The 16,264-nt window shown below is 40.5% G+C and overlaps 1 protein-coding gene across 3 annotated transcripts in view; it reads right to left on the reverse strand.

The window, feature by feature from the left end:
* Positions 1 to 16,264, reverse strand: part of CATSPERB (catsper channel auxiliary subunit beta) — a 189,403-nt gene that overhangs the window by 32,774 nt on the left and 140,365 nt on the right. For all 3 annotated transcript variants that reach the window (XM_003734064.6, XM_035261289.3, XM_078335627.1), the window contains 2 exons: positions 8,623 to 8,813; positions 4,049 to 4,378 (listed from right to left, as the gene is read on the reverse strand). In XM_003734064.6, coding sequence (XP_003734112.4) covers positions 4,049 to 4,378; positions 8,623 to 8,813 — 521 coding nt within the window. The remainder of the gene's footprint in view (positions 1 to 4,048; positions 4,379 to 8,622; positions 8,814 to 16,264) is intronic.

A 16,264-nucleotide genomic window follows, 5' to 3' on the forward strand; every position in this document is an offset into this window, starting at 1 on the left:
CATTTTCATGGTTATTTCTTGATGATATGCTAAATAAGGGGCAGATTATTCATGCCTCCCCTTTTTAGACCACATAGGGTAACTTTCTGACATTGCCATGGCATTTGTAAACTGTCATGGTGCTGGTGGGAGTGTAGCAGTAAGGAAAACCAGAGGTCACTCTCACAACCGTCTTGGTTTTAGTGGCACAAACTGTTTTATCAGCAAGGTCTTTATGACCTGTATCTTGTGCTGACCTCATATCTCATCCTGTGACTTGGTGTTATATATACATTTTTGGTGCTGCAAAAGGAGTAGCACTAGAATATTAACTATAGAGAAGGATGCGTCTCACAGATGGAGCAATGGTGAGTGCACACCTGAACAGGGGAGGGGAAGAGGTTCTTATCCCTGACATAGCCCCTACTGCTGTGTCATTCCCCTATTGGCTAGGGTTAGACTGCATGGTCCAGGCTAATCCCGATTGGCTGCTTTAAAGAGAGCAGGGGTAAAAGCCAGAGTGGTGGGGTGAGTGGTTTGGTGGGAAAAATGGTTATGGCAGAGCAGGTGACTGGAAGTGACTCAGGTCAAAGCAAGTGACCGGGATGAGTCAGGATGGAGCAGGTGACTGGAGCAGGTGATCAGGATGAGTCAGGACAGAGCAGGGGACTGGAGCAGGTGATCAGGATGAGTCAGGACGGAGCAGGTGACTGGAGCAGGTGATCAGGATGAGTCAGGATGGAGCAGGTGACTAGAGCAGGTGATCAGGATGAGTCAGGATGGAGCAGGGTACTGGGGGAACAGATGTGAACTACTAATTAGAACTGGTAGGAAAGTTGTTTGCTGAAACTAGAGGTAAGGGGGCACAGAGAACCCGGAAGTTAAACTTTAAAATGGAGAATTAAAGAATGAGAGCTGAACATACAGACACACTGATTCTTTGAAGTAAAACTTGGAGTTCACTATATCTAACACTTAGAATGCCTTAACTGTCTGGGAATGCAGCCCGGTAGGTCTCAGCCTCATTTTACCTAGCTCCTATTCAAGATGGAGCTGCTCTCATTCAAACACCTTTGAGGTTCTCAGACAAATTTAACTTTACAAATATTTTCTCCTATTTTCTCAGAGAAACACTGTTTACTGCCTACCCCGAGTTGGTTGATTAGTAGAAAAATTGAAAGGTACATGCTCAATTGAAGGGGCTGTCAGTCAATCGTTGCCAACAGAAAACACTTATGCATTTCAAACAAAATACTTCACCAGGACAATTTCTACCTGCAGGCCACCTGTTTGCATCCTTGTCATACTGAGGACTTTAAGGGAAAAACAGATCTGAAATACTACCTAGTCTAACTGCATCTTTACCGACCAATAAGCCAAAATTTAAAAGAAATAAATGATTTGTCTCAGGTCTCACTTGCAACTGTTTTCCTTAAACTAAAGTGACCTAGCCAGTGCCTCCTAGCCTTTACCTGGAGATTTTGTTGAAATGCAGATTGAGCAGGTCTGGAGTGAGGCCTGAGGTTCTGCATTTCTTTGTCTTTTTCTTTTTTTTTTTTGAGGCGTAGTCTCGCTCTGTCACCCAGGCCACCAGGCTAGGAGTACAGTGGCGTGATCTCCGCTCACTGCAACCTCTGCCTCCTGGGTTCAAGTGATTCTCGTGTCTCATCCTGAGTAGCTGGGATTACAGGCGCCCGCCACCACGCCTATCTAGTTTTTGTGTTTTTAGCAGAGACAGCGTTTCACCATGTTGCCCAGGCTGGTCTCGAACTCCAGGGCTCAAATGATACACCTGCTTCGGCCTCCCAAAGTGCTGGGATTACAGGTGTGAGCCACTGTGCCCGCCAGTTCTGCATTTCTAACAAGTGCTCTGGAGATGCTAACGCAGGTACCACACGTTCAGTAGCCTGGACTAGATTTTTCTGCAGAAACAGGCAACTTAGTTGATTTGTTGGTTACTATTTGCTTCCATCAAACTGAACATATATAACTGATTGAGCCCTTTAATAAGCAATTTGGTGTATTTTAAAGGAAAAATAATTGGAACGTTGTGGTGTTGGTGACAGAATATAGAGAGATTACAATGGAACAGATCTTAAAAATTCAGACATGGTCAGAATAATAGGTAAATTGTATACTAAGATAAAGTTATATTTTGAAATCAGTAGAGAAAGGATGCATTAGTCAATAAATACTGTTGGAACAACTAGCTAATCATATACAATTTACAAAAATAAAATTGAGATCACCTAAAGAATTAAATGGAAAGTTAAAACCATAAAATTAAAACTCTAAAATTACTTGAAGGAAATAGGGACATAGTCATATAATCAACAAGAAAGGATTTCTAAGGGTTTCAAATAGAAGGAAGTTTTTCAGGACATTTAATCCACGATATTGAGGGAAATAGACGTTCTCAATTTTTTTTCAAAGCTTCTAATTTTTACTTATATAAATTGTATTCAGTTCTGTTTTTCAAATGTCTTTTTTTAAATAGCATTTTGCCCTTTTATTATGGTTCCTATATCTTCTTTTACTCTGAGAGTTTTAGGTATATTTATTTGATAGTGTCCTTCTGATTTTTCTGTTATCTCAAGTTCTCGGAGTCTAAAATTTTCTGTTTCCTATGCCTGTCAACTCTCCATTATCTTGGGTCATTTCCTTACACAGTTTTAAAATTCTTTTCCTCAATTTGTGATCAGTGGAGATTGATATTCTTCCCCTGGAAGTCCATATTACCTGGGTTATGAAAGTATTCCTACAGATAGTTAATTTAAAAAATATTTTCAATTTAATAAAACTGTACGTGTGTGTGTGTGTGTGTGTGTGTGTGTGTCAAACTTTCTGTCAACACTTGGGCATTAAAAGCCATCTCACTGCCTTATGATCAATCTCTGGGCCTCACATCCTCTGGGGAGTCATACAATTAGCTAATTTCTTTGGCTTTAAGTTCCTTCTTCATTTCTGGTGACACATTTTCTTCTTTTTCTTGCCCTTTCTCCTCTATTCCCTCCCTTCCATCTTTGATTCCTCTCTTCCTAGCTCAGTTACTTACTAAAATATTTTTGTTTTATTTTTTCCATTGTGCTATTTCTCCAGCACCTTGAATAATTTTTGTATTACTTTTATAATAAATACATTTCTGAAAAAAATGAGGGAAAGTATGTAATTCTATTTCAGACTTTTTTTTTGTTTTAAAATAAATACAGTCATCTTGTGGGATACACAAAGGGTTGGTTCAAGGAGCCCTGTATATACCAAAATTCACATATATTCAAGTCGCCATGTTGGGTCTGTGGAACTCACATATAGGAAAAGTCAGTCCCTGTGTATATGTGGGTTTCGCATCCCACAAAAACTGTGTTTTCTGTCCGTGTTTGGCTGAAAAGTATCTGCGGATAAGAGAACCTGCACAGTTCGAACTGGTGTTGTTCAAAAGTCAACTGTAGCTGAAGTAAATATAATAATACCAAAGTAATTAAAGAGTTTTCAGAGGGCAACAAAAATCTATACTAAAATTCTGTGTCAACTTGGGGTGATAGCAATCTCATTTTCCTCATTTGTAAAATGAGGATTATAATCTATATTTTTAGGATTGTTATAAACATTAAATAAAAATGTATAAAAATATGGCTGAGTAAGGTGTCTCACTCCTGTAATCCCAGCATTTTGAGAGACCGAGGCAGGTGGATCACTTGAGGTCAGGATTTCGAGAGCAGCCTGGCCAACATGGCAAAACCCCATCTCTACTAAAAATAGAAAAACTAGCTTGGTGTGGTGGCTTATATTTGTATTCCCAGCTACTTCGGAGGGTAAGGTAGGAGAACTGCTTGAACCCAGGAGGCAGAGCCTGAGTGACAGAGACAGACTCTGTCTCAAAAATAAATAAATAAATAAAATCATAATATAGAGCCCAGTATATTTTAAGTGCTCAATAATTAGAAGCTAATACTGTTAGTAGAATGCCATCAAGTATGGGAACCAAAGATAAAGTCAGTATCAAGGAGTATACTTCACATCCAAGAAAAAAACATTTATTTTTGATATTTTCCAATAAAAACAAACTTACCTTTTGCATTTCGTATGATCTTAGCTTTTAAAACATGAGAGTTTCCCAGATCAATGTATTTCACAATACTGAGGGTTGGTGAATCATCATATTGAAACCAATAATTACATGGTTTTGAATATATCTTCCACGTTCGTCCATTCCTTTGCCCAAAGTTGTATAAGAACCACGTGCTCTTCAGAAAGGTCATATTGTTGGGTGCTCCTTCAGGCATGGTAGCAAGGGCTACTGCATTCTTATTATCTAAAATGCTTGTGATGAGGAAGCTGCTGTACCCAGGAATCACTACAGTCTTCTCTATATCTGTATTTTCAAACAAGGCCTGAGCAACTGAGATTAAACAGAAGAGATTTGGTATTAAACCAAACATCCTATGTTTGCCAAACAAACTGATATACATAGCTGACAAATACACAGTTTGAGTTTTTAAACTATCTCTTAACCAGAGAACACATCTGCCAAATTTCGGGTCATAATTCAAATTATTTTATAGAAAGTTTATCATGAATAGTCCATGCACCTAGGCTTTAATTATTTTTTTGTTTTTGCTTTTTTTTTTTTTTTGAGATGGAGTACTCTGTCACCCATGCTGGAATGCAGTGGCGTGATCTTGGCTCACTGCAACCTCCGTCTCCCAGGTCCAAGAGAGTCTTCTGTCTCAGTGTCCCGAGTAGCTGGGATTATAAGCGCATGCCACCACGCCTGGCTAATTTTTGTATTTTTAAAAGAGTTGGGGTTTCACCATGTTAACCAGGCTGCTCTCGCACTTCCTACTCTCAGGTGATCCACCCACCTTGGCCTCCCAAAGCTGCTGGGAATACAGGTACGATTACAGTCGTGAGCCACCACGTCCGGCTTGCTTTAATGTTTACTGCAAAACTATTCTATAACATTTTTGGCAGAAAAAACTATGTAGAGCTAAGTAAAAAAAGCTGATTTTTTTTAAACCTATGGAACTACTAAAAGCCTTAATAACCTAAAATCTATATTGTGATTCTACAGCAGAAGGATAATGCCGCTGGTTTCCCCAGTACCTAAAGATGTGTTTATTATAAAGAAGATGCTTAATAAATATTTGTTGAATGGATGAGTAATTGAGTATTTAAGGAGAATGTAAAGATTTAGAAGAAAATAGGTTCTTGGGCACCTTAAGGAACACCGTCATTTAAGGAATGGGAAGGGAAAAAGATTGTCTCAAGGAGACAAAGAAGAAATGATTGGAGAAAATCAGTCAGAGTAGCTATCAATGAAGCCAAGGGAGGCTGTTGAAAGGAGAGGCGGCCGGGCATGGTGGCTCATGCCTATAATCCCAGCACTTTGGGAGGCCGAGGCAGGTGGATCACAAGGTCAAAAGATCGAGACCATCCTGGTCAACATGGTGAAACCCCGTCTCTACTAAAAATACAAAAATAAGCTGGGCATGGTGGTGCGTGCCTGTAATCCCAGCTACTCAGGAGGCTGAGGCAGGAGAATTGCCTGAACCCAGGAGGCGGAGGTTGTGGTTAGCCGAGATCGTGCCATTGCACTCCAGCCTGGGTAACGAGCGAAACTCAGTCTCAAAAAAAAAAAAAGAAAGGAGAGGGAAGTTATCATTATCAAAATATTTTTGATAGGTCATGAAACATGTCAACAATACTCTCCTCACTCTAAAAAAAGTCAGAGGAGAGCCTCATCACTCCCTTAATTATGCCCATATGCTCTAATTTCTCTCAGTTCAAACTAATCAACGAAAATCCTTTCCAGCATTCCCTCCAACCGCCCCATTATTTCTCTCTTCTCCTTTACGGTGAATCTTGCTGAAAGCATTATCTTTATTCACTGTCTCCACTCTCCTCTCAATTTTTTGAACCCATTCCAATCAGACTTTTGTCTACATTTGTGTAGACATTGTGTAGAAGCTGTTGGTTGTGACTTTTGTCTACAATTGTGTAGACATTGTGTAGAAGCTGTTGGTTGTGACACCAACCAACAGCTTCTGTCAAGGTTCCCAAGGACTTTTAAAATTGTTTTGAGATGGAGTCACCCAGGCTGGAGTGCAATGGCACAGTCTTGGCTCACTGCAACCTCCGCCTCCTGGGTTCAAGCAATTTTCTTGCCTCAGCCTCCTGAGTTGCTGGGATTATAGGTGTGCCACCACACTCAGCTAATTTTTGTATTTTAGTAGAAATGGGGGTTTCACCATGTTAGCCAGGCTGGTCTCAAACTCCTGACTTCAGGTGATCAACCCACCTCGGCTTCCTAAAGTGCGGGGATTACAGGCATGAGCCACCGTACCCAGCCAAGGTTCCCAAGGATGTTCACACAGATCCACTGGCCGATTTTCATTTCTTATCTTACCAGACCTATTGGTGTTATGCTGTTGGTTAAAACAGCAGAGGAGAAAGGACTACCAGAGTGCCTACATAAATTGGTTATGAGTAACATATAAACAAGGAACAACAAACTGCGGAAGGCTGCAGGAGGCCTCTGAGGAGGAAGGCCTCTCCATGCCTCATGTTCCGGTGCAGGGTGACCTCGGTTCTGTTACCATAAACATTGTGCTCAGGACATAAAACCCCTTCGTAGCACTGTGATGTAGCCAGACTTGTAGGCTCCTTGTAAGGTCCAGAGTAATGAAATAATGGGCCCCTGGTCCTATTTTTTCTCTTAATTTGTCTTTTTCTCATTCCTTTGTTGCCACCGAATTTCGGGTACCCACGGGTGATGTAGGGCTGGCTCCCTACATTATGCAGCACAGGAGAGGGGCCTCTCCTTCTTGAAACAGCTTCCTCTCTTGGTTTGACACACTCTCTCTTAGTTCTACTCTGCCCAGAACCCAATATCCTTTGCTGATTCTCCTCCAGCTCCCTGAACACTAGATATTGGAATGCCCTGGATTAGACCTCAAGCCTCTTCCCTTCTATAACTCCAATCATTTTCCAGGTGTTCTCGTTTGGTCTCACGGCATTAGCTATCATACATAAGCTGACGGTCCTCAAATCTCTCTCTCTAGTCCAGACCACTTCCCTGTATTTCTAAATGCCCATCTTACTTCTCCACTTGGATGAGTAACAGGCATCTTTAAGTCTAATATGATCTCTCACCTGGTTATGGTAATGGCCACCTAGCTGACTTCTCTGCTCTCCTTGCCCTCTTTTCTTTACCTGCCCAGTCTATTCTTGTCTCAACAGCCAAAGTGATCTTGTTGAGACATAATTCAGATCATGTCACTTTCTGCTTAAACCCTCCAATGGCTTCCCGCTTAGTCAGAGTAAAACCCAAACCCTCTGAATACTAACTTTTTGCTATGAATCCATAATCTTTTGAGATAGAAACATCCTATAGAACAGTGATTCAAAATTATTTTGCTAAAGCAAGGCAAAATCTGCATGAACTTCCCATTTTCTTTCATTTTTTCTGATAACTCTTTAAGACAAAATAAGCTCATAGGAATAAATAATATGCAATACTATTGATAACATATCAATGAATTTATAGCTATGCTTTGTTATATTAGAAAAAAAATATTGGGCAGGGCTTGGTGGCTAACGCCTGTTAATCCCAGCACTTTGGGAAGCTGAAGTAGGCAGACCACTCGAGGTCAGGAGTTCGAGACCAGCCTGGCCACCAAGGTGAAACCCCGTCTCCAATAAAAATACAAAAATTAGGCCAGGCGGGTGGCTCAGGCCTGTAATCCTAGCACTTTGGGAGGCTGAGGTAGGCAGCCTCCTGAGCTTAGGAGTTCGAGATCAGCCTGGCAACACAGTGAAACCCCATCTACTAAAATATAAAATAAATTAGCCATGTGTGGTAGTAAGTGCTTGTAGTCCCAGCTACTCGGGAGGCTGAGAATTGCTTTAACCTAGAAGGCAAAGGTTGCAGTGAGCCGAGATCACGCCACTGCACTCTAGCCTGGGCAATAGAGCAAGACGCTGTCTCTAAAAAAAAAAAAAAAAAAAAAAGGAAAAAACATTAGCTGGGTGAGGTGGCACACATCTGTAATCACAGCTACTCGGGAGGCTGAAGCAGGAGAATCGCTTGAATCTGAAAGGCTGAGTTCGCAGTGAGCTGAGATTGTGTCACTGCACTCCAGCCTAGGCGATAGAGCGAGACTTGTTGCCAAAAAAAAAGAAATATTTCAGGAACCTAAATATATGTAAACATTGGTAGGTTGCCAACTGGACTAAAATTTGAAATCTATTGCTCTATAAATAAGCATTTTTTTTTTTTTTTTCAAAACAGAGTCTTACTCTGTTGCCCAGGCTGGAGTGCCAAGGCACGGTCTTGGCTCACTGCAACCTTCGCCTCCCAGGTTCAAGAAATTCTCCTGCCTCAGCCTCCCAAGTAGCTGGGACTACAGGCGTGTGCCGCCACACCTGGCAAATTCTTGTATTTTTAGTAGAGAAGGGGTTTCACCACGTTGGTCGGTGTGGCCTTGAACTCCTTTGTGAACTGTCCATCTCAGCCTCCCTAAGTGCTGGGGTTACAGGTGTGAGTCACCATGCCCAGTTTAAATAAGCATCAAAAAGTCTTCACAAAAGATAATTTTTCATTATTTTCTAGCCATCAAAGCTGTATGATATTATTATACTTACCTTGTGAATCAAGAGTGAGTTTATAGGTGAAATTTCCAGTTTTACTAATCAAAAGGGAACTAGACAGACAAGAGCTCTCGTTCACTTCTTCTAATCCAAAAGGCTCTTTCATTTCTGTAATAACTGAGGACAAAAATCCTTTAGGAGTCTTATGTTGCAATACTTTTCTTATGTGAGCTTTTCCAGTTTTTCTAGAAATAAATACAACCATTAAGCAATTTGGATAAAACAGTGGATTAAACAAACCAATTTATGAACAAATAATTTACAAACAAAGTTTACCTCAAATAGCTAACAAAAATTTGATTAACATTTGTTCAACCTCATTAGTAATCAATGAAATGGCAATTATAAAAATGGGATGCAATTTTTAACCTCTAAAATTAGCAAAGATCTTTAAATGACACAGTTCAGCAGAAGTGGGAATTGAGTGAAGACAGGAACTCATCCACTACTGATGGGATTGTAAACTGGAACAAGCTTCCTGGAAAGCAATCTGACGTTATGCATTAAGGGCATGCTAACCTTTTCCCTGTTCTGGTTCCGTAAGTCTATTAATATGGCTCTGTCCTAAGGAAATAACTTGAAACACAGGGCTTGGGGAGAAAGTTTTCTACACAAAGATATTCCTCACAGTGTTATGGTAAAATTTAGAAATGAGAAATGTCAATAAAAAAACTAAGTAAGTGATATTACATGATTTACTTAGAGAAAATGCAATGATTAAAAGGGTGTTTACAAAGAGTTTTAATAGTATAAGGAAAATGATCATATTGTAATGTCCGAATGAAGAATGCAAGTTGAGAGATGTTAAAATATATATAAAAAGAACTAAATGATAATTCATCAAAGTGTTAACAATCATAATTTCTTAAAATTATCTTAGTATTTTTCTGCCTTTTAGGAAATTTCTATACTGAACATGTATTAACTTTGTAACCAAGAAAACAGTTTCTAAAATGTTAGCCATGAATATCAACATGCAAAAAATTCATTCTAGATGATCTTACAGTTGTCCTAAAAATTAACTCTAGGCTGGGTGTGGTCCCAGCACTTTGGGAGGCTGAGGCAGGCAGACTGCTTGAGCCTAGGAGTTCAAGACCAGCCTAGGCAACATGGTGAAACCCCATCTTTACTAAAAATTAACCAGTCGTGGTGGTGCGTGCCTGTAATCCCAGCTTCTCAGGAAGCTGAGGCAGTAGGATGACTTGAGCTCGTGAGGTGGAGGTGGCAGTGAGTTGAGACAGTGCCACTGCACTCCAGCCTGGATGACAAAGCCAGATCCTGTCTCAAAAAACAAAAGAAGAACTCTAAATGGCTCACAGATTTAAATATAAAATGCAAAACTATAAAACTCCTAAGAAGATAACACAGGAGAAAATCTAGATGACCTTGGGTATGGCAATGACTTTTTCTTCATTTAAAAAAAATTTGTTAAAATACATGCTATGGTTTGAATGTACCCCTCAAAGTTTATGTATTGGAAACATAATTTCCAATGCAACAGCGTTGAGAGGTAGGATTTTTAAGGGGTGATTAGACCATAAGGGCTCTGCCCCCATGAATGGATGAACCCCATTATTGCAGGAGTGGGTTAATTATTGTGGGAGTAGGTTCCTGAAAAAAGAATGAATGCAGTCCCCTCTTCCCTCTTTCTTTCTCTCTCTCTCTCTTTTGCACATGAGTGCTTGCACACCTGTGTGCTCACATGCACTCACCCTTTTGCCTTCCACCATAGGATGATGCAGTAAAAAGCCCTCGCCAGATATGGGCCCCCCAGCCTTGGACTTCTCAGCCTCCAGAACTGTAAGAAATAAATTTCTTTTCTTTATACATTACCCAATCTGTGATATTCTATTATAGCAGCATGAAGTGGACTAAGAAGATACACCTAACCAAATTTACCATCTTAATGCAATGACTGTTGAATACAACACCAAAGACACAATCCATGAAAGATAAAATTGATAAATTTCTCTCCAGTTTTCCTAAACACAAATAAAACCATTAAGTAATTTGGATAAAACAGTGGATTAAATGAACCAATTTATGAACAAATAGTTTACAAACAAAATATACCACAAGTAGCTAACAAACATTTGATTAACATTTGATCAACCTCATTTGTAATAAAAGAAATCACAATTACAACAGTGGGATACAATTTTTAACCAATTAGTAAAGACTTTTAAATGACAGCATTCAGCAGTGAACCCTGAATCTGTGTTAAAAATACATGCTAGGGCTGGGCGTGGTGGCTCACACCTGTAATCCCAGCACTTTGGGAGGCCAAGGCAGGTGGATCACTTGAGGTCAGGAGATCGAGACCATCCTGGCCAACATGGTGAAATTGTCTCTACTAAAATACACACACACAAAAATTATCCAGGCATGGTGGTGCTGTGCCTGTAGTCCCAGCTACTTGGGAGGCTGAGGCAGAAGAATCTCTTGAACCTGGGAGGCAGAGGTTGCAGTGGGCTGAGATTGTTCCACTGCATTCCAGCCTGGTGACAGAGTGAGACTCCGTCTCAAAACAAAACAAAACATGCTACGGTTTGCATGTATCTCCTCTCATTAGTAATTGGTACCTTACTAAAATTACAAACTTCTGCTCTGTGATACACCCTGTCAAGAGAATTGGAAGACAAGCCACATACTAGGAGAAAATATTTTCAGAAGGACTGTTATCCAAAATGAACTGTAGGGGAAGGAAGAGAAACCTCCTTTTCCTCTATTCTCCTTGGTTCTGTAACTGAGATCCTGACAATTATGCTGTCAAATACAGATTAACAAGAGAAAAACAGGCAGAGTTTATGAACGTGTGCATTGTGCTTAAATGCAGGATGAACAGCAGCACTGAGTAACTGAAGCGGTCGTTAGAACACGGGGCTTCAAAATAAAGAACAATAAATGTTTAGAGAAGTGACAAGACAGAGGAAAACGGGTTTAGGTTTTTAGGGTCAGCAAACTGTGGAAGGTAAACAAATGGAGGACAAAGGTTGTTTTGACAAGGTTTCTTCTGTCAATTCTTTGTGTCTCTGGGTTTATGAATAGTCTAGAGTTGCTTGTGCCCGTAATCCAAGCTACTCTGGAGGGAAGACTGAGGCAGGAGGATTGCTTGAGGACAGGAGTTGGAGAGCAGCCTGGGTGCAACATAGTGAGATCTCACCTCTAAAAAATTTTTAAAATTAAAAAAAAAAAAAATACTAGCTGGGTGTGGTGGCTCCTGCCTATAGTTCCAGATACTTGGGAGGCTGAGTCGGGAGGATTGCTTGAGCCCAGGAGTTTGAGGCTGCAGTGAGCTATAATTGCACCACTTCACTCCAGCCTGGGTGACAGAGTGAGAATCTGTCTCTAAAAAGAAAAAAATTTATATAGTCTAGAGTTATCGTCAGTGATTAAGAATCATTCTGCCCTTCCTGGTGGGAGGGGGCAAAGAGTTTTTCTTGTGTCTGTTTTTCCTTAATTGCCTTCAGCTCAAATAATCTTTATGCTAAAGTGGCATATTTGTTGTTTTTGTTTTGTTTGGAAATTGGAGGTCTCACTATTTTGCCCAGGCGAGGCTTGAACTTGAGATCCTCCAGCCTCAGACTCTCAAGTAGCTGCAACTACAGGCACACACCACTGCACAGCTCTGGGGTGGCATAATCCGATCTCCTACAATACAAAAAACTCTGATAATACAATAAGAAAGCATACAAACTGCTTTTAAAAATGGGCCTAAGACCTTAACAGATACCTCATCAAAGAAGATATTCAGATGGCAAATAAGCATATCAAAAAATGTTCTACAGCATTTACTGATATGGCTCTCATCTTGAATTGTAATTCCCATGCGTCACGGGAGAGACCTGGATGGAGGTGGTTGGATCATGGGGTGGTTTTCCCCATGCTGTTCTCACAACAGTGAGGGAGTTGTCATGAGATAGGATGGTTTTAAAAATGGCAGTTTCCCCTGCCCTCTCTCTCCTGCCACCATGTAAGATGTGCCTTGCTTCCCCTTCACCTTCCACCACGGCCTCTCCAGCCATGCAGAACTATGAGTCAATTAAATTTCTTTCCATTATAAATTACCCAGTTTCAGGTATTTCCTTTTTTTTTTTTTGAGATGGAGTTTTGCTCTTGTTACCCAGGCTGGAGTGCAATGGCGCAATCTTGGCTCACCGCAACCTCCGCCTCCTGGGTTCAGGCAATTCTCCTGCCTCAGACTCCTGAGTAGCTGGGACTACAGGCACGTGCTACCATGCCCAGCTAATTTTTTGTATTTTTAGTAGAGACGGGGTTTCACCATGTTGACCAGGATGGTCTCGATCTCTTGACCTTGTGATCCACCTGCCTCGGCCTCCCAAAGTGCTGGGATTATAGGCGTGAGCCACTGTGCCCAGCCCAGGTATTTCTTTATAGCTGTGTGAAAACAGACTAATGCGTATGTCATCAGGGAAACGCAAATTAATAATGAGATACCACCACATGCCCATTAAAATGGCAGAAATCCAAAATGCTGACAACCCAAATACTGGTGAGTATGTGAATAACAGGAACTCTTGTTTATTGCTGATAGAAATGAAAATGATAAAGACAGTCTGAAGAACAGTTTGGTCATTTTTTACAAAACTAAATATCCTCTTAGCATATGATCTAGAAAAATGCCTTGGTGTTTACCCAAATGAGTTGAAAACTTATTATCTATACACAAACCTGCAAATAGGTGTTTACACCTATTTATTTATAATTTATAATTGCTCAAACTTGGAAGCAACCAAGATGTTCTTCAGTAGGTAAATGAATAAACTGTGGCATATTCAGATGACGGAATATTATATTATTCAGCACTAAAAAAGAAATAAGCTATCAAGCCATGAAAATACGTGGAGAAATTTAGATGCTATTACTAAGCAAAAGAAGCCTCTGAAAAGTCTATAAACTGTATGATTCAAACTATATGACATTCTGGAAAAGGCAAAACTATGGAGACAGCCAAAAGATTGGTGGTTGCCAGGGGTGAGGGAGAGAGAGGGATGAATAGGCAAAGCATAGAAAATTTTTAGGGCAGTGAAACTCTTCTGTATGATATTTTGATGATGAATACTTGTCATTATACATTTGTTCAAACCCACTGAATTTGCAAGACTAAGAGTAAGCCCTGATGTAGATACGGACTCTGGGTGATAAATGATGTGTCAATGTAGGTTCCTGAGCTATAACAAATGTACCACTTGGTGTGGGATGTGGCTAGTGGGGAAGGTTTTGTGTGTGTATGGGACAGAAGTATATAGGAACTCTATTGTCTGCTCAATTTTGCTGTAAAGCTGTAATTAACTTAAAAATAACGTTTATTAATTACTTTTAAAAAGTTAACCTCTTTGTATCTGAAGTCAATGGCCAGTGGTCAGACAGCTACCTTAATTATGGAGGCTGTCTCTGCACTTCTTCCTAGGACTGCTTTTGGGGGTGATTAAGCACTGCTGTTCTAGGAGAGGATAGAAATCAGCCTTCAAAGGAGAAGGAAAGGGGATCTGGGCAGTGAAGAAAGTCTGTAAGTTTTAGAGGTGGAGAGGAACAACTGTTGAGTGGAGAAGACACTGCAAAAAGACAAATATCATCAAAGTAAGCTACCTACGCATCCTAAGCTCTCCTTCCAATGCCTATGCTGTTTCCCCAGCCCAGCCGATCCCTTCCATCCCATGCCAATGAAACTGTTTTCATCAAGGTTACTACAGCCTAGAATGGTGCCAAATTCAAAGGTCACATCTTTAATCTGACTTTACTCAAGTCTCTTTGCAGCATGCATCACAGTTGATCACACCATGCTTTCTTCAATACCCTTTTCCCTTAGTTTATATGGCCCCACATTTTCCTGTGTCTTTTCTACCCTGTGGGCTGCTCCTTCTTACCCTTCTTTGCTAGGGCCTTCTTCTCAGCCCAGTCTCTCTTCCTGGACTGCCCCAGGGCTTTTATTCTCAACATACAGCCTCTTCTGCAGGTAGAATCACCCATCTGTATCTGAGCAATTGCCAAACGCCAAGTTTCTGCTCTGACTCCTCTGAGTTATGAATTCATACATCCAACTGCCAACTTCATATCTTCACTTAGACTCCTAAACCACATTTCAAACTGAACACTTCTGAGGTGGAACTCTCAATTACCCTGCCTGATGCCTGCATTTTTCATCTCATAAAATGGCAGTATCGTCCTCTTAGCTACAAACTGTGAACCCAGACAATTTTTGACCCCTCTTTTTTTTGCTCATATCCTTCATAGGCAAGAGCATCATCAGATCCCGTCTTCCCTCAACCGCACCTGCTGCAGCTCCATCGTCTCTCCCCTAGCATCAGTACCTGACATCTCATTGCAGGTGGTACTTCAACAACTTTCTAAGGGGGCTTAGCAGCTTCTACTCACACACTGTTCTATACTTTTCACAGCAGAGTGATCTTTTCAAAAATATAAATTGGGGATTAAAAATAATCCAGTAAAATTCAATGGTTTCTGCTGACACCAAGAAGAAAATTTACACTCTTCCTGTAGCCTACGATACTGTCTTTGATCTGGCACTTTCTGACCTCCTTGCTGGCCTTTCCACCATACCATCACCGTGTATCATCTACACTGGCTTTCTCCGTGTTTATTAAACACATCCCATTTTTTCTTGTCTTACCGTATGCAACTTCTTTAACCTGGAAAGATCTTTCACTGGCTCTTTGCTCTTTGTTCTTGGGTCTTTGCTTATCCTTCTCACTCCCTCTGTCATCATGTTTATGTGCTTCAAAGCACGTACTAGATATTTTTTTTTGGTTTACCTGTTTATCAACCTGTATCTATTTATTAGAATTTCATCCCCATGCACGGAAGAGCCTTGTCTATCTTATTTACCACTATATTCCCAGTGCCTAGCACAAGACTTGATATGTAATAGGCACTCAAATATTCACTAACTGCATGAAGAGCTTTACTGAAACCTTGGCATGTTGCTGATGCATTCCTTCTGGGCAATTTAGTAGAGACATGGACATTAAGTTATCACTTTTAAGATTTTTCTGAAGATTCTTAAGAACAACTGACCTTGTTACAAGATGACAGAAGTTCCTTCTCAAATATTTCACCATTTGTGCAATGACTATACTTCCCATGTTATCAATCAGATATTGTCTTTTGTCTGTGTATATCTAATCAATTCTTACTGTGAAAGGATTTTGATTCAGTACCTAACATCTCATTGCTGGTGGTGCCCTATACCTTTGTTGAGATTATGCAAGGCTTCGGCCTCCATGATCCAGATTCCTTGATAATGTCCAGAATCCCTTCTTTTCCATCATCTAACTTTAGTTCTCGACTCTTATTCCTCAAACTCTCGCCTGAATTCCAAGTCTACCATTTGCCATTTCCATACCGCCTGATTCCTCATCCACAGTCTGTCTACCTCAGGTACCTGTCCTCTTAAGCACAGCGTAAGAATCTCAGATAGCATCACCACAATAAGATCATGTGTAGCAGGATGCAGTAAATAGAAGGCAAGCACAGATGTGTTTTTTAAGGCACAGAGCCAGATAATGAAGTCATAAAAATGGCTCTGCTCCATTGTCCTGGTGAGTCTGTTCCCCATGTATCTCTCTTTTTTTTTTTTTTTTGAGACGGAGTTTTG

Source organism: Callithrix jacchus, chromosome 8 (genome assembly GCF_049354715.1).
Source record: "Callithrix jacchus isolate 240 chromosome 8, calJac240_pri, whole genome shotgun sequence".
NCBI classification, from domain to species: Eukaryota; Metazoa; Chordata; class Mammalia; order Primates; family Cebidae; genus Callithrix; species Callithrix jacchus.